General features: G+C 41.4%; 1 protein-coding gene across 1 annotated transcript in view; it reads right to left on the bottom strand.

The window, feature by feature from the left end:
* SH3PXD2A (SH3 and PX domains 2A) overlaps positions 1–19,575 on the bottom strand; it is a 593,326-nt gene that overhangs the window by 175,254 nt on the left and 398,497 nt on the right. Inside the window, exon 5 of the mRNA XM_044055559.1 lies at positions 11,101–11,209. Coding sequence (XP_043911494.1) covers positions 11,101–11,209 — 109 coding nt within the window. The remainder of the gene's footprint in view (positions 1–11,100; positions 11,210–19,575) is intronic.

Raw genomic sequence — 19,575 nt, 5'->3', positions numbered from 1 at the left:
TTCTGGCTCAAAATGTTGCTCCGTCTCTCCTAATCCCTCTTAAAACTATTGATTTTAGGAGAAAAGGGGACGAGGTTACAGGTAGAAGTAATGGTAATAATTAGACATAGACTTTTACTTCAGAAAATGCACGTTAATTCATATTATCTTATTCTGTCTACTTTTTACGTTAACATTACTAATATTTTTAAAAGATTCCCTGAGTATCACTGGTTATATCTGGATTTGCCTCTAAATTGGAGGTCAGAGGTTTAGAGATATGACTCTTGTTATTAACAAACTTGCTAGTAAATTTTAGGAGTTCTGTGTGGGCTAATTTTTAAAAGTTAATTAACTTGACAAATGTTCTTAGAGTTAAACGTACAATGCTCAGTACTCTCAAAGCAACCCTCTTTAAAGTAAACATTTTCTATGAATTCCCCGGATTTTCTCCACAATTTAAAGTTCAGTGCTACAGATGTAATGTTCAGATGCAAATACAACAGCTGATTGTGACACCTACTCTCACAAAACCACTCTGTCAGAGAACAAAAAAGGAGAATGCTAAAAGTTCCGTAATCTGCATAGGTCTCTCAATATACCTCTTCCAAAATGTTAAGGACATCTTTGTAGTTAGTTCATAATCTTCACATCTGCACCCTTTTTCTTAACTCAACAGGTTGCATTCTTTAAAACTTTAGAAAAACTTTCAGGTGGTTTCCCTTTTAAGTTGTACCTGTTTGATAACACCTGTACTGAAATGCACTTTTGCAATGTAATGTACATATTTAAGTTTAATTTTACATACAATGGCAACATAGGAATGAATGAAAAAAAACAAACACTGAGAACAGGAGCACAAAGAAGAGAAAGAAAGAAAGAAATGATATCTACTGCCCTTTTAACATCTATTTTCCAGCCCTGGAAAAAAGCACAGTTGTGTACACTTACCATAAATGTAGATATTCGAGTGTATTCACTGTTGCAATCATCACATTTGAGTTATCTGCTTGCAGTAGCCCCTCAGTCGGCCTGATTATCAAAGTCTTGGGTCCTGCGTCGGTTGCCGTCTCATCTTCTGTGACGTCAGGTAGTCACGGGTATAAAGCATGCAGCCAACACCATTACATCAGTTTTTCTTGCCCCAGATGTCAGGTGCACCCTAATGGGAAGCAATTAAATATATATATTATATAAGGTTATACCTCCAACAAAAAAGCAAATGCACAAAAAAGCTTTTAAGCATAGCAAAGGAGAGAAGAGATATAGCCAAAAGAAGTCGGGGCTGGAGGGAGGGTAACCAGGACTGCAACAGTGAATACACTCGAACATCTACATTTATGGTAATTGTACACAACTGTACTATGTTCTTCGAGTTTCACTGTTGCAGTCATCACATTTGGGTAGACTCCCAAAGCTAAGGATGGGAGGAGGAATTTAGATAGCTTGAGGACCAGCTATAAGGCCCTGCAAGACTGCAGTGGCAAAGCCAGCTCTGGATTTAGAGAACATCGGCAAATGGCAATGCTTGGTGAAAGTATGTACAGAATTCCAGGTGGCAGCTTCTAGGATGTGTCTGGTAGGGACAGCTCTGAGTAAGGCTGTAGAGGTAGATGCAGCCCTGGTTGAATGGGGTATAATCCCCTGTGGGGTAGGTTTTCCAAGGTGCTTATAGCAGAAATTAATGCAGTGGCCTATCCACTTAGAAATGGTTTGTTTTGAAATAGCCTTCCCCTCTGCCCCTGCAGCAAATGCCACCAGCAGTTGTTCAGATTTCTTTTGAGGTTTAGTCCTGTCCAAGTAAAATCTACGTTGTCTGTGCACATCTAAGGAGTGCAGTATACGTTCCTCTTTGTTCTGTGGGTTGGAAAAATATGTTGGCAAATGAATGGGCTGATTAAGAGCCACACTGGATACCACCTTGGGCATGAAGGAGGGATTGGTCCTGAGGGACACCCTGTCTGCATGAAAGATGATGAAAGGCCCCACTGCCATAAGGGCCTGTAATTCAGATACCCTTCTTGCTGAAGTGATAGCTAAAAGGAAAGCTGTTTTCCAAGAAAGGAATTTTAACTCTGCACTTGCAGCTGGCTCAAAAGGAGAAAGAGTGAGTTTTTCCAATGCAAAGTTAAGATCCTAGGGTGGAGTTGGGGCTCTCCTGGGTGGTCTCAAGTTTTTGGCCCCTCTGAGGAACTGCTTGAGCAGTGGATGGGAAAAGAGGGGTGGTTCTGTGTTGTAATGAGCTGAAATGGCTGAGGCGTGAATTTTGATGGAGGAAAAGGAAAGGCCCTTGTATAGCATCTCAGTTAAGTATTGAAGAATCTGAGGTAAATTGGGTGCTGCTGTGGCCATCCCTTGAGTTTGGTTCCAGGCACAGAATCTTTTCCATTTTTCAGCATAAGACTTTCTAGTACTAGGTCTCCATGACTCCAAATGACATCCAACACTTGTTTACTGAGGGATGGTAATGGAGAGGTTAGGTAATTAGCCAGGCTACCAGGTTCAGGGTTTGAAGCTGGGGGTGCAGAATCTGGCTCTCCTGCTGTGACAGCAGGGTAGGGGTCTGAGGCAGGTGCCACAGGGCTAACAGTGACACACTGTGAAAGAGGGGGAACCAGTGTTGGCGTGGCCAGTGTGGTGCGATCAGTATCATCCTTGGTTTGTCCTGTTTGATCTTTAGTAGTACCTTAGAGAGGAAAGGCAGAGGAGGAAAGGCATAAACTGATAAATTTTTCCAGCTGAAGGACAGGGCATCCACTTTCCAAGCTTGTTTGTGGGGAGTCCTTGTGCAGAATTTGTCCAAATGGTAGTTCAGGGGGAGGCAAAGAGGTCTATATCTGGGCTCCCTCATTTGTTTAACAACATGTTGAAAGTCTTTGGTTGCAGTTTCCACTCATGTGGGTCCATGAGATTTCTGCTTAGTTTGTTTGCCAGTGTATTTATTTTTCCTGGCAGGAATTGAGCCTGTAGATGCACTTGGTAGTTCAAGGCTGTGTTCCACAGAGCCATGGCTAGTTTGCAGAGGGTGTAAGAATGGGTACCCCCCTGCTTATGTACCACATAACAGTGGTGCTGTCAGTCTTTACCATTAATTTTCCTGGAAGAATGTGGTCCTTGAAGGCTGTCAGAGCATTCTGTACAGCTAACATTTCTTTTTGATTGATATGCAGGTGCATTTGACTTGGGTTCTACTTGCCCTGAATGCACTTCCCTGCCAGGTGAGCCCCCCCATGCATAGTCTGATGTGTCTGTTGTTAGGGTTTGGGCGTCAGGGGGTAGAGTGAATGGTAGACCCTTGTTTTGGTGGCAGGACTCTGCCCATCAAAGGAATTCTAACAGTAGGCAAGGTATGATAGGAATCATTGCTTCTAGATCCTGAGAATGTTGACACCATAGGCTTTTTAGATACCATTGTAGTTTCCTCATATGCAGTCTTGCAAATGGAATTAGTAGAATGCAGGAGGTCATGAACCCCAAGGCTTGCAGTACTTGCTTTGCAGATAGCAGGGTTTTTGTGGCCATTAGTTTGAAGTAAGTTGTCAAATTAATTTGTTTCTCTGGCGTGAGGAAAGCTATCTGGGAAGTTGTGTTCAAGCTTGCTCCCAGGAATATAATTTGTTAACAGGGTACCAGATGTGATTTCTTTTCGTTTATGGTGTACCCCAGACAAGTTAGCACCTTTTGTACAAAAGCCAGATGATTCAAAAGTATGTCCTGGCTTACTGCCTGAATTAGACAATCGTCCAGGTATGGGTATATTTGAATATTTCTTTGCCTGAAAAATGCAATGACTGGAGCTAGGCACTTTGTGAATACCCTGGGCGCAGTAGTTAAGCCAAAGGGCAGTGCAGAGAACTGATAGTGCATGTAGCCTGCTTTGAAGCGTAGATATCTTCTGCAAGATTCCCTGATTGGGATGTGCAGGCAGGCTTCCTTTAAATCCAGTGTTGCCAACCAGGCATCTTTGCCTAGCATAGGAAGCAACTGGTGAAGAGTTAGCATCTTGAATTTTGGAATCACCAAAAAGGTGTTTAAGATAGAAAGGTCCAGGATAGAATGCCATGAGTTGTCTTTTCTGGGTACCAGGAAAAGTCTGGAGTAGAAACCTTGTCCCTTTTCCTCTTCTGGTACAGTTTGAATAGCCTTTATGCTTAAGAGAGAGAGTACTTGCTTTTGAGCCTCTGCCCATTGATTTGGGGGTAGATCTGGCCAACCGTTTGGGGTTGGTAATATGTGGAAGTGAAATCTGTATCCTTGGGAAACTATTTAAAACCCATTTGTCCTGGGTAATGAGTTCCCAGTTTTTTGCCTGCAGAGCAATCTTTCCCCCTAAAGGAGCAGTCAGTTGAGAAGTGCTTGGAAGTTTTAAAGTTAAGTTATTGAGACAGTTTACCATAGGGGAGAGTCTTACTACTCCTTGATTTGGAAGTGGGAGCCCCCCACTGCTTAGTCCTGTGCGTTACCTGGGACTGAAGCCTGGGTGTTCTACTGGTTCTGGGTTTGGACTGAGAAGGCCTGGAAGAGACAGAAAAGGACCAATTCTTAGAGGGCCAATGCGTACTAAATCTTGGAGGCTGTACTTGTAGGAAATCTTTAACAGTTTGCATAGATTTAGGTTTTTCCTCCATCTTTTTAAGAACTACTTCTGCTTTGTTGCCAAACAGGCGGTCCTGATTTAAGGGAGCATCCAGCAATTTAGCTTTAACATAATCTGGCAATAATTGCTCCTTAAGCCAAGCATGCCTTCTAAGTACAGACCCAGGGACAGCAGCCCTGCAAGATGCCTCTAGTGAATCAAAGCCACACTGCAAAGTATGTTTTCCAACCTGTTCAGCAGAATGCATTAAATCCTGTAAATCCTTATTTTCAGCACAGTCAGGAATCAACATCATTTTCTGTTTAAGCAATCCAATAATATGCTGCTGATACTTTAACATATGAAACTGGCAATTTAAGGCCCTAATGGCCAAGGTTGCAGAAGTGTATACCTTCTTACCCCATCTGTCCAGCGCCCTGGTGTCTCTATCAGAGGGGGTAGGATTTTTGGCAGTAGTAGCCTTAATGCCCTTGGGTCCATGTGAAATGGTCTCAGGATCCGCAGTAGGATTTTTAAAAAGGAACTTGTGAGAGTCAGGAACCCTGTAATATCTATTAGGTTTTCTGGGAGCAGGAGGTAGAGAGTCAGGGGCCAAACTAGATTCCAAAAAGGCATCATTAACAATGTCCAGTACAGGGGGGATAGCTAAGGGCCTGTGCTGGGGCAGGAGTAAGAAATCCCTAAGCCTCTTTTTAGAATCAGAGTAATCCTGGCTTTCCCAACGAAAATGCTCCCTAAGAGTATGCAAGGTTTCACCAAAAGAGAAATCCTCTGGGGGGGAAGCAGAGGGAATAGAGTCCTCAGCATCACAATCCTCATAAGTAGAGGAGGGTAAATCCTGGCCATCAGAGTAAACAGAAATTTCAGAATCCTGATCAGAAGTATCATAAGCAAATTCAGTCCTAAGTCTCTTGGAGGGTGAAGGCTGGCTTCTCCTGATTAAAGTAATAAGGTCTTCAGCCATTCTTATCATTTGTTTTTTAGGCATAGATGCCTGACCATGCAGTCTGGGCATCGGTTTTCTAGGCATGGTTGGAGATTTAGGCCTTAAAGAAGAAGATGGCATCGGTTTAATATGCAAGTCAGTAGGCCTGAATGCACCCTCAGAAGCTGGTGCCTGCATAGCAGCTCTGGACCCATCAAAGGTAGAGAAATCCGCAGGTTCCACAGTTGAAGCATCTCGCGGCATACCGGACTGCAAATGGGACTCAGTAGAGGCCTGGGAATCTGAAGTAGCAGGTATCAGGGGCTGCGAAACCGCCTCACTGAGTACTGGCGAACTGGCGACTTGCTTAGGAGAAGCGTTGTCGTCAGCTTGGGACCTAGGCGGCCTATCTCTGTCTTTATCTTTGCGTTTTTTCAGAATGTCAGTAGTCGGATGGCTAACTGAAGACATATTTTGATAATTGAACCGAGTACTAAAATATTTAGAAGCATAAATATACCGACGACGAATAGTTCATTGCTTAAATAAGGCACAAAACCGACAGCGAGGTACGTTGTGGTCAGGGCCTAGGCAAGGAATAAGGTACAAATGAAAATCTTTATGAGGTATTTGCTTTCCACAAGAAATACAATTGTTGACTTTTACTGACATCGGTTTAGAGCAAGAAAAAGTTTCCCCAACGGGGTACTTAGCTTTACTTGAAGACTTCGGTTCTGAATCTCGAAAACGAGAATTTCAGGAGTCGGCCGACCGGCACTTGCGAACTGCTTCTGCTTAGGGCACTACACGGAAAGAAAGACTGATGTAATGGTGTCGGCTGCATGCTTTATACTCCTGACTACCTGACGTCACGGAAGATGAGACCGCAACCAACGCAGGACCCAAGACTTTGATAATCAGGCCAACTGAAAACTACTGCAAGCAGATAACCCAAATGTGATGACTGCAACAGTGAAACATGAAGAACATCATGAACTCCTCCAGAGAGAAGCAAACTGAAAGAGAGAGGAAATTAAAGATTAAACCAGGGCCATGAATGTTCAAACTTGCACAAACTAGAGAGGACTGGACTGGTTCTAATTGCTTAAGTTAAAGTTCCAAGGTGTGTGTGTGTGTGTGTGTGTGTGTGTGTGTGTGTGTGTGTGTGTGTGTGTGTGTGTGTGTGTGTGTGTACGTGCGTGCGTCTAATGGAGAAACCACTGTTTTTCCTTTTCATCCAGTGATGCAAAAAAAGAATGAAACTGAGTATGAGCAAAGGAAGAAGCTTTCTTCAATTTGTCATCCGGACAAAGCACTGACTGGCAGATGTTAAATTATTTAAGGCATACTTCAACAGACCACACATTTGCTTTATGAGAAAAGGATTGCTCTTGCTGAAGATTCTAAATATACCTTTCTTGCAGAATCATGTTGCAGAAAACTTGCTGAATCACTGGATTAAGTTTACAGATTGTCATTCTTTCTCACAAAATACAATGTCAGCAATATAGACAAAGCACTAAGAAAATATAAAGTTACAGTCCACATAACACTGAAAAGGAGAGGCTCCAACTCCAAAATAACTCTATCTCAACAGATTATATAACTAATATTTTGTTAGTGGCACATACTCTAAATAGTTTGGATGCACGGATATTTGTAAAAGCAGTACTTCAACCTTCAAAAAATAAAAAATATTTTATTTAGTTATTTCACATTTGTTAACCTGGTTGGTCCAACTGAGCACAGACAGATTTTCAGTGCAGACCAGAGGAGAAAAGCTCCAAAGAAAAAAAAAATGACAATTTTAATTTGCAGTAAATAAGTTTCACAAAAAGTAACAGACAGTTTCACAGTATGTATGTGTGTGTGTGTGTGTGTGTATATATATATATATATATACACACACACACACACACATACAGCGTACCATTGCACAATTTTGTATAAGTATGCAAAAAAAAAGAGAAAGAAAATGAAACAATAATACACAAATAATTAAATTAAAGTAATTATAATGTTATAAACATGTTACACACATACAGATTATACAGCTCAGTAGCATTATCTAAACAGAGAAAGCTTACTGCTCAAAAGTGGGAGAGACAGATGACAGAAAATAATTAGGTAGGGTCCTGTCAGGGGCATAACCATGATTTCTTGAGAAAGTTTTTTAGTTCTTTTTTGAAGCTGCTAGTTTGTGTAATGCTACATGAATAGGCAGAGAGGCTGTTCCAGAATTTTGTTATGAAGGATTTATATAAAAGATTGCCAGTGTTCATTTTGGACCTATAAGTTTGAAGAAGGAAGTTGTTAGTACTGCGTAAGGGACTGGAAGGGGTATATATAGTAGGCGATTAGATTCAAGAGAGGGACAAGCAGTGGGCTTATTGAGAAGGAAGTAGATTATATGGAGTTGAGATAATGCGAGATGATATGGAAATTCCATCCAGTTTAGCTTATTGCGAGCAAGGCAGCGGTGGGTAGAATTAGGTAAGTTAGCAGAAAATTTTCTGATTTTATTGTAAATTTATTCCAGTTTGGAGAGAAGGCAGGATTGAAGGTTAGTAAGAACTGGGGCTCCATAGAGGAGAGGTTAGGAGGTAGATATGATTGGGCTAGGGAGAGTCTGGAATCAGAGGTTAGAAATTTTTTATTGCGATATAGGACACCAAGTTTCTGATTAGTTTTCTTAATCGATTGCTGGATGTGCAAGTCAAATTTTGGTTGGTCATCAGTCGTCATTCCTAGTAATTTTGTGTGAGTTTCAACATTATGGTTTTATTTAAGGAAGAGAAGGAGAACTTAAGGTGATCACTGGCTTTGCGGAGAAAGAGGAGGAGTTTTGTTTTTTTATGATTCAAAATAAGCTGATTTTCATTTAGCTAGCTTTCAGCTGAAAGAAAAGATTGTTGTGTGTGTGTCTGGAGTTGTGAGATTGAGTTGGAGGATGTGATCAGGACAGAGTCGTCTGCATACTGTATGAGGGTAGAGTGGATAGTAGAAGAATGGAGGTCATTGGTAAAGCTGTTAAATAGAAGGGGTCCTAGGACAGAGCCCTGTGGTATGCCAGTGTGTATGGGTAGGAAAGTAGAGCAAGAAGACTGCCATTTGACTGATTGTAGTCTGTCTGTGGGATAGCTGGAGAACCAAGAGAGAGTTGAGGTGGACAGATTTAAGTTAGCTAGTTTGTTTTGTAGTTTAGAATGCGCTACTGTGTCAAATGTTTTTGAAAGGTGTAAGAACAGACATGAGACCAGTTTGTTGTTATCTCTAGCTTCAGCAATAGTGTGAGTAAAAGACAGAAGGGCTGTAGAGGTACTGTGGTAGGGTCAAAATCCATGTTGGGTATGAGTCGGGGTTATAGTGGATGAGGAGTTTCAGTATCTGGTTATGTGCACATTTTTCAAGAATTTTGGATAATGGGGAAAGTGTAGCGATGGTTCTATAATTGGAGGGGTCACTGGAGTTGCCACCTTTGTGATGAGGAATCACAAAACATTTCAGACAGCACTTTTATCCTAGCTGAACCAATTTTTGTTTCATTTATGCTTACTGCTGTTTATCTTTAACCTGATGGTACATTTAATTTATATCCAGATATGCAGCAAACTTACAAAGATGTGTAAATGAAAACCTGTGGCCTCAGCACAAGTGTAGCAGCTGGCCTCTTCGGCTACCTCTCTCTCTTTCTCTCCCTTTTTCCTATTCCATCCTTTTTTCACAGATTTCACCTAGCCCTCTCTCCACTACTTTCTGTGGCCAACTGAACTGGACAGGACAAACAGCTTAAGTGCAAAAGCAAATATGCAATGTTTCTTTGACTACATACTAAGTCAGAAATTTCTGTATCTTGGAGAATTCCCCTTACACTGTGGTTCAGTAATCTTGGAAATAGTCTACGTAGATGGAATGTGCTGCACTGAACCCTTTGCAAAAAATGTTTTAAAGCTTAAGTAGTTTCAATGTTGCATGTTTTGCAATCATTTTTACAGCTTAGTGTTAGGATTTTATAGTGCAGAACATTTGTGTTGCAAACTGCTACCACAGCCAAAATGGGCACAGTGCTCCATATGACGCCTGCCTTACCAGTGCTGTACAATCTGAAATAATAACAGTACCTCTCATGTATCCTCCCTTGTCAACATTCCCCAGCATCCTGCTGGCTGTCAACAATGTCCCTTTCATATCATTACTTAACCTAGTGTCATTTATGTACCTATTTATATAACTTTATAACCAGGTAAGTGGACTGATCCCTGCATCCTTTAGAGCCATGACCTTGGTCACATGCACAAAGAACAGAAAACACTCAACCGATGAACTATAGATTAGCTGTTAAGAAGTACAAAGTGCAGTTGCTGAAGAATTATCTTAATGGCAGATGTTTCAGATCACTGGTGCTGCAGTTCTGACTACTGAGGTTCTGTTGCAGAAGGCTTGAACTTACAGCCAAGCTTTCAGAGATCAGCACCCTTTCCCCTCTAGGAAAAAAAAAACTCTTATATTTAGTCAAGTAGGACATCCTAGTGGCTGTTTTTTTAGCCTGTTTCATAACATTCAACATGTCCTTAGTGAACTGGTGCCTGAAGAGCAAAAGGGTGAGAGAATTCATGCTGTGAGCTGCAATGTTTCCATCCTATGGAATGCATATAAGAAGAGAAAGCCTGATTTGAGAGACAAGTCATCTAGTGCCTGAGCCTCCTTGCTGGGTGCTCTTAAACAGAATGTATTAAATTCTCTGCTGTTCAGAGATGCAAACTCCTCGCTACTCAAAGCACCCCACCTGTGCACTAGCTGGAGGAAGACATCACTGTGCATTGTCCACTTGTGCAGGCCTTCCCTTGACCTGTTGAATTAGTCTGCTACTGCAGACTGCCTTTAGGGTCATCTGAGACTACTAAGTCCTAGACATTCATAGCTACCTACAAAGGGGATAAAAATCATCCTGTTCTACTTGACACACTACATGAATGTTGCATTGGCTGTGACTACCTGGATGACACCTCCCTTCCATATCGATTTAAATGTTCTCAAAGCCCGAATCAAGGTCACTATCTCCTTCGTGTTTAATGGCTTCTTCTTTTAGAATGTATTCCACACTCAGCTTTGAATTGCTGTATATATACACCTCAGGCTAGGTTCAAGGCATCTGTTGTTAGTGTCTGGTTAGGGGGTTCCTGGTTGAAAGGAGCTCCCACGTTCATCATGACTTAGGTGGACCACCATTCAGCTCGACCACCGTTCAGCTCAAAGGATATGAAGAGTAAAATAGGAATTATTTCTTGCAGGGACTGAGCGTTCGGTTTCAGATGGATTTCAGGTACCATGGGAGTTTCTTCATGTGTAATCAGGCTAAATGTACCATCAACATGGTAGAAGCCGTGTATCCCAGAGATGTGATGCATTTCCTGGATGACACATTCTCTCCCAATGCTAGAATAAGGAAATATTTTTCCAAAACAGAAGAAATACTTTCTGGTAGTTGGTGTCTACAAGAGAGCCCAGGAATACAACTTTCTTAGAAGGGAAAGAGTTGATTTTGGGGTGCTGAAAGAATCCATGACTTTGAAGCATTCCATGGTGAATACTTACCTACCTCTTCCAGAGAAAGTGCCTGAATGAGGCAGTCATCTAAGTATGGGTAAATGTGAATGCTCTTTGTTTGGTGGGATTTGGCTTTATTGGCCCGAATGTGCCCATAAAGACTTAAAAAGGAAAAAAGTCATGGACATTCATTAGCCATACAGCTGAAACACTTTACCTAATTAAGGGGTTATTTGCATATATCCCAAAGGCCTCTATTACAGGAGGTTTAAGGTATCACACAGTTTGGCTAGGTTTTACTTGTAGTTTTTTAGTAATTGTCTTTCAGTATGCTGTTACTGGACACCACAAAACACAGTTTGCCTCCTGCCTGTGAATCTGAGAAAGCACCTGGTGTGTTTGTGAACAGGGATGCGGATGTAGGCATCCTAGAGATGCAAGTAGCCATCAGGACTTGAGGGAAAAGGAAGGATAACAGGGCCTGTAGGGTTAACATTTTGTATTTGAGGAAGGTACTGAATTTTTACAGATCCAAAACAGGTCTCCAAGGCCCTTCCTTCATAAGGATTAGGGGAAAAAAAGGCTTAAGTGGAACCATTTGCTTAGGTCTTTTAAAGGTACCATTCTGTTCAACCTAATGCCAGAAGCTTCTGTGAAATTGGAGGAATGAAATTAATTCATTTCTTCTGGCACAGAGCCATCTCCACCATCTTTCGTCTTCTTGTAAACTGAAGTCTGTAACCTTGAGAAATGATTAGTAGGACCCACTTGTTTTGTACAATGACATTCCACTTTTGGAGGCATTCTGTAACCATTCCTGTAATCTTAGGATGGGTGAACATAATAAGGCTGGGCAGAAGCTTGGAGTAGGGTATAAGGTAAAGAAGAAGGTCCTAGCAGTCATGTTTTCTTCCAGGAGGTTGTAGACTCACAGAATCCTCCAAGGCTTTCCTTTATGAGCACCGTGCCCCTTTTTCATACAATAGTCCTTTGTTCCCTACACTGGCATATCTTAATCCTGCCTAAGATAGTAAGGACTTACTTTCTATTATAACTTTGCATGTGAAAGTAATGAAGCGTTTAACACTCTGTAATTTTTCATTCTCCACCATTTTGGGGGGGGGTTCCATCTGCACAGTTAATAAAGAGCTGCTTTTTGTCTTGACTAATGGTGCACTTTGATATCCTCTAGCAGAGGCATATAGCTTCAGCCAGGTATCCCTTATAATGACAGAAAAGGTAAGAGCTACCCTGGATGATGCATCCACAGCATCATAATCACATTTAAATAGGGCACTCCACTAGCAGGCTGGGTGATATCCATCAATTCTGCTCTCAGCTCCACATCAAAAAACATCCCTTGCTGTTCTCTTACTTGGTCTTTGACAGCAACTTGGAACATCTGTTTCACAATTAATGACCCTGAAGGCTAGAGTGATGACTGCATAAACCTTTTTCTCAAATCAGTCTATCACTCCGCTTTCCTCGCTGTTTGGGAGTGTACTAGGGAAAGAAACAATTAAGATACCTTCTCTTGATCCATTGTCAAAGCAGTAAGATCTGCCACAGGATTCTTGTAAATAAACTTATGTGACTCATAGGCTCAGAAATCTGATTTTCTGTGAGGAGAAGGTTGGATGGCTAGTTCTTTAAAGGCTAAAATGATGGCCTCATCCACAACCCTTAAACAAGAGAAATAGTCACAGATTTTGAGGTATACAGATACAGCACATCCAAAAATCTTTGCAGTGCCTCTGATGCCTCCTTTCCCCCTTTCTGAAGTGCTCTTTCATTTTAAAAAACAAATCTTGCAATGAGCTTTCCTCTGTGGGAGAAGCAGAGAAAATAGCATCCAGTGCTTTCGGTAGATTTCCTGAGGAAGAGGACATGTATGAAGAGTACCTGAGGTCTTCTCTCTGGATCTATATTACAAAGTTGAAATGTTGTAATATCGAACACCAAAAGAACAACACGTATTCATCAAAATGCATTTAAGCGATCTGATGAATACTTTACAGGGCAAAGATGTAGTTGCCCAACTACACAGTGTTGCCCTTTTCCCCACTGTAGTGTGATCTCAGAGTTGGTATACTTAGTTAAGTTGGGGGGTGAAGCCCCCCAAGTAGTTATGCTTGTGTGTGTGTGTGTGTGTGTGTGTGTGCGCACGCGCGTGTGTTTGTGCAAGCGAATTTTTTCCCAGGGAAAGAATTTGCCATTTTGACCATTCGGGCTTTAGTGCATTTGGTCTTTATGTGTTGATGAAGAGGCATTCGCTTAAACGCCTCTTCAGTGTTATAGTATAGACCCCTTCTCTCTCACTGTCAGAAAAGTCTGCTTCTACATTTCCAGGCGAGGGATCCACTGTTTGGGGAGGGATTAGGGTTGGGAAAGAAATACCCATAGTCTGCTATTCAGGTGTCTGCAGGAAGCCTAGGCTTGGTGATCTGTTTCATCTTATAGGTCCTTTTAAAGGGATGCCCATCTTGAAAATCTTACCCTCAAGATGGGGTTGTCTGTCTTCCACCTTAGTGACCAGTGATATCTTCCCACACGAAGACAAGTGAGTAGCCTATCCTCCCCTTCAATAACTGTGAAACATGCTTTGGCAATAGACACCCAGGAATGAGGATCCAATCCATTGCCAAACTCTGGTTGTCTAATCGGGGATGTGTTTTGTTCCTTTGGCATGACAGCCTCCAAAGCAACTTTGTCAAAGAACTCATGAAAATCAGAAGTAACATTCAAGGGTTGCAGTAGTGTCACAACGGAGTCTACACCCCTGAGCTGAATAGTTTCCTGAGCAACTTCACTCACAACACACAATGCTTTCTCCTTAAGATGCTTCTTAGATGTCAGAGGCAGAAGACAAAAGTGAGATTGCCACTGCTCAGTGGTTGAAGGCCACAAAAGTCTCTTCCTGTCCAAATAGTTCTATAGTAAATGCTGCCTACTTCTAAGCATTTTAGAAGTGAACCTCTGACAGCCCCTACAGTCTTCAATGTAATGGTCTGTGCCTAAACAAAGCAAACAATGGTTGGGAAGGTGTTCCCGGGGGATCTGCCAACCACAACAGAACTTAGCCTTCTTAGGCCCTGACATATGTCCCATATCAACATGAAAAAAAATACTGTCTAACCAGAGAAATATAAGAAAATACTAGAAAGGAGATAAGGAAGTTCTCCCGAGGAGTACTTATCTGTCCTGAACTCCAGAGCAGGGCAACACACAATGGGCTAGGGACATCAAAACTATGACATATGCATTGCAGTGTGTGGCAACAGAGATCTAATATGGTGCAGACAGACACTTGTTTTGTACTGGACACATCAAGACATCCCAGAGGAGATAGTGTCTCCACTACTGAAGAGGAAAGGGTGTTCAGGCTATGGAAGTTGGCCTGGAACCCCTGGCTTTCTGCAGCAGAAGTTCCAGTAGTCAGGACTTCAACAAAACTGACCTAAATACAGAACAAAATAGTAGAGCTACTGACAAGAGAAATGGAATTATTTATTTAACTTAAATTTGTTTACCAGAAAGTCCAACTGAGGTAAGACCCATTTTCAATGGAGGCCCGGGGAGAAGAGCTCCACATATAGAAATTATACACAATTTATACAAGAAATTATATAAAAAATATATAAGACATACAGTACACCAGAAATTATATTCTATACTATTGTAGCTGACATTTGTATTATACAATCATCTACTATAATTCCTTATTATACTGCAGATATTGTAGTTTCTCAAAGTAAACTGAGTGTTTGTAGGTGGAAATTGGATAGAAAAGGATGAGGCTAGAGATTACCTAGACATGAGAGAGAAGACAGATTACGAGATGGCCAGGGAAGAAGAAAATGTATGACCAGAACTATTAAAACTAGTTAGCTTGGAGTAGCACAGGAGCAAAGGCAAGTGTCATTAAGATCATTTTTAAGAATCCTTTTGAATTGGTTGGTATTTGTGTTGGTTCTGGTGCTGTCAGGTAGTGAATTCCAACCTTGTTACTACATGATGAGCAAACGGGGAGTCTCCTGCCATATTACTAGATTTGGACACTTGTTGTAGAGATTTACTTGCTGACCAAGACTTCTATTTGTAGTATGGGGTGGCAGAATATTTAGAATGGCAGGGTTTTTTTCAGGTTGATACATTAGTTTGTGTGCTAAGGTTAACTGGCTATAGGACAGATGTTGTGGGAGTTCTAACCAGGAGAGTTTTTTAAGGAGTGACAGTGGTGGGTATGATGTGGGCAGTCGGTTGCAAATTTAGCTATTTTATTGTGGCATGTTTCAAGTTTAATTAAATTTGTCTTTTTAAGGTTGGTAAGAATTGGGGAAGCATACAGAAGTGTTGATAGAAGATGGGTTCTAGCAATGGCAACCTGAGAGGTGCTAGTTAGATATTTTTGAAGTTTTTATATTTACAAGTAAAGGACTAAGGTTCAATTCAGATACAAATTAACAGGAAACTGAAAATTCAAACAAGTAGGAAATACCACAACTGGGAAAAGTTTGTTGAGAGAGCAACTTACATATAATATATAAAGACGAAAATGAGAAAATGTGAAGGACTACATTAAGGTACAACATCCTAAAATGACTGAAATATGCCTTATTTTACTGAACTGTAAAAATGGATAAAAACCCACCCCAGCTAAAACATAACGCACAGTTATATAAAGTAGCTGTGAACACCATGTTCAGTATGCAGTCACACCTCGATCACAATTTATAAACATGGATCAGCCTAATGATGTGGTAACTCTGGGGAGCACGTTACACATACATGCTAGGTGCAGCAGTGACCCAGCCTAATGATGTGGTAACTCTGGGGAGCACGTAACACATACATGCTAGGTGCAGCAGTGACCTGGGGAGCACATTACACATACATGCTAGGTGCAGCAGTGACCTGGGGAGCACATTACACATACATGCTAGGTGCAGCAGTGACCTGGGGAGCACATTACACATACATGCTAGGTGCAGCAGTGACCTGGGGAGCACATTACACATACATGCTAGGTGCAGCAGTGACCCAGCCTAATGATGTGGTAACTCTGGGGAGCACGTTACACATACATGCTAGGTGCAGCAGTGACCTGGGGAGCACATTACACATACATGCTAGGTGCAGCAGTGACCCAGCCTAATGATGTGGTAACTCTGGGGAGCACATTACACATACATGCTAGGTGCAGCAGTGACCTGGGGAGCACATTACACATACATGCTAGGTGCAGCAGTGATCCAGCCTAATGATGAGGTAACTCTGGGGAGCACATTACACATACATGCTAGGTGCAGCAGTGACCTGGGGAGCACATTACACATACATGCTAGGTGCAGCAGTGACCTGGGGAGCACATTACACATACATGCTAGGTGCAGCAGTGACCTGCGGAGCACATTACACATACATGCTAGGTGCAGCAGTGACCTGGGGAGCACATTACACATACATGCTAGGTGCAGCAGTGACCTGGGGAGCACATTACACATACATGCTAGGTGCAGCAGTGACCTGGGGAGCACAATACACATACATGCTAGGTGCAGCAGTGACCTGGGGAGCACATTACACATACATGCTAGGTGCAGCAGTGACCTGGGGAGCACATTACACATACATGCTAGGTGCAGCAGTGACCTGGGGAACACATTACACATACATGCTAGGTGCAGCAGTGACCCAGCCTAATGATGTGGTAACTCTGGGGAGCACGTTACACATACATGCTAGGTGCAGCAGTGACAAGGAAAACATTTTTATATGTCTGTAAAGTCTGCAACCCTACAGGCGCAGCATGCTCACTACAGTGAGTACCAAGTGCTCATTTGGTGGGGACAATGGACAGCAGACACTGGATAGGTAAAGGGTGAGGAAGACAAACTGGTATGACGACAGCTTTCACCAACTGCAGAAGGTTGTCAAATGCAATACTCTGCAGCCATGGTCAAAAGTGATTCCTACCCATGACTGAAGAGGACATCACATTACCATATCTACTTATGAGGATGGGGGGGGGGGCATCCAGTTGAGAAACTGCTCATATTGGTTTGCTAGGTATAGTTAAGACAGTGTACCTGCATGTAATATACTGCACACCAATGGATGCCAATGCACCCCTTTTACAAAATGTACTTGTATGTTTTCTCTCTTTGCAAGTTATGATCTTTTATGTTAAGCTGAACAGCATATCACTGCTACAAGACTGACAGATGTTGCATTATTTTTTTAATTTTTGTACTGTATATCTGCAGCTGGGCTTCTGTAAATCCCAGCCCCACTTTTGCAAAGCAGCCCAAAACATAGAAATAACGTGGAATTCAGTTTCCATCCCCACTATGTACCTGGTTGTGAACATCAAGGAGTATGGTCCATCTGCTGTGCAAGACTATGACAGATGCCTTGAACTGTGCACCACCATGCACAAGTACGGAACTGGGGACCATGTCTATAAATCCAGACCAAAGCTCCTACCAGACAGAAAGGCCTACAGGGAACTACCTATTCTCTCTAAATCAAATGCAATTACAGCTACGAGGGAAACAACTTTCCAAATAAATAAGGCAAGGTCCAACTCATTTCTAATGCAGCTGTTTAGATGTTTTCACTCTGAATGATTGAGTTATAACTCAGCAAGAACTAAAATGATGAACACGTATTATCAAACAATTAAACTGTGCTTTTTCAAAGAGAGAAGCCCTGTCACCCTCTCTAAACTTATGTCAACTCCAAAATCACACAAATTCAAAGAAATGAAGTCTCCCAAATAAAGGAATCAATGTTAGTGCACATACTGAAATCACAGGCAGATATTTCCTACAGTAAACATTTATTAGCAAATTCTTGAGGTTTACAGAAGGCTTTGGGAAGTGCAACTATACTGAGTAGATAACTGAAACTGGCAAGGCCTTACTTTCTAAAGGTTCTTTTCCTTAAAACTAGGTTGAAAGAAGGCATTTTCAGTGTCAGGGCAGGCAAACACCACAGTAAGTCGCTTACACTGAGCAAGACTTCTGGAACTTTGTCCTCTGTATTAACTGGAGAGAGGCAGATCATGACAGGGCCGTACAGGTAAAACATTACTGACAATGAGATGGTCTGCCACGGAACATACAAAAACAAGTGGAAGGTCGAATGAGTAATGCGGGGAACAGGAGAAAGGAGCAAAGGGTTTTCTTGAGGAATAACTGTGCTAAAAAAAGGAAGGTGTGTGGTGATTAATTCTAATCTGAAAAGGAAGGAATGAAATTGAAATAGTAGAAATTGGGCAAATATGAGCAACAGGAGTGCAGAAACTGAGAAGAGGGGCAACTCTGTTAAAGGTTTCACTAAAGTACTTTGTATCTGTACAGCCATGGAAACCAGTGTTTAAATATTTTAATGGATAATGAAAAGTGTATTATTAAACCATTCTCTCTCTCTCTTTGTATATCATGTAAGGGCTAAAAATCTATATAATAAAAAAAAAATTCTGAAGATATTGATGTTGAAGAAAAATGTACTATAGTTCATACATTTTTTTATGTTGATAGCTGATGGCTCATGGTTGTGTTCTGTATTAGTCTGAAGTTGCCATGGTTCTAGGGTTTGCACTTTTGTTCCTAAAATATTATGCAAACTATTTAAATAAAATTTAGTACTTCATTACACCCTGCAGAAGTTTATTCCATGGGTTTTATCCAGAAGAAGTGCTCCCACTTTCAGAAATATGTGATCTGACTTCCCTCCCGTCTCCTCTTCTGTGTGACACTCCTAACACCTTGTCATCTCCTCTTCTGTGTGGCACTCCTTACACCTTGTCATAACTGACAACTGCATATCATCTTCTTCCTTTACTGTCTTTGTCCTCAGACATGACATAAGAGTTTGCTGTCAAAGTGTCCTCCCATTCTAATTAACATGTTGGTCACTTCTTTATGAACTTAGTTGTACAACCATTATATCCTTCATAAAATGGGAAATTTAGAAATTAGCACAATAATAAAATCCTCTAGTGTTCTTTTGGCTTCCTTATCTTTAGAATGTATTTCCATTGCAATATGGCCATTCATGTCACAAACCTTCATGAATATGTTCAGCTATACAGTGGCTTCTTACCTTTTAGCACAATCCTATGTTGCACATAAAGCTCTGATTAGCATTTTCGCCTGATCGCTGAACGTTTTTCCCTCTACAAATTATTAAATTTCTGCACTGGTTAAATTTGTTTTCCCTCACACTGATGCCACTGAAAGTTAAAGATGATCTTTATTCACAGTGACACCAACTCAGTGAAAACATGAAATGCATCCATAGACTTTAAAGGACGCATTCTGCACAGGCGCAGAAGCATGTCCATTAAAGTTTATTAAATTCTATGGAAGAATTCTTTGTTGACATCACTGGGGGAAATTCTAAATTTATATGGGCTATGGTTTGACTAAAATGTTAATGAAGCTTTTTATTCAAAACACGGCACAAATAAATATGAAACAACCAGTGCAAAATGCATCTTGGTAGGTAACACATTTGTGTG

The sequence above is a fragment of the Protopterus annectens genome, chromosome 14.part0 (assembly GCF_019279795.1).
Source record: "Protopterus annectens isolate FY-2018-M chromosome 14.part0, PAN1.0, whole genome shotgun sequence".
Taxonomy (NCBI): Eukaryota; Metazoa; Chordata; order Ceratodontiformes; family Protopteridae; genus Protopterus; species Protopterus annectens.
The sequence above is the reverse complement of the archived record's forward strand: the minus strand, read 5'-3'. Positions and strand labels throughout refer to the sequence as shown.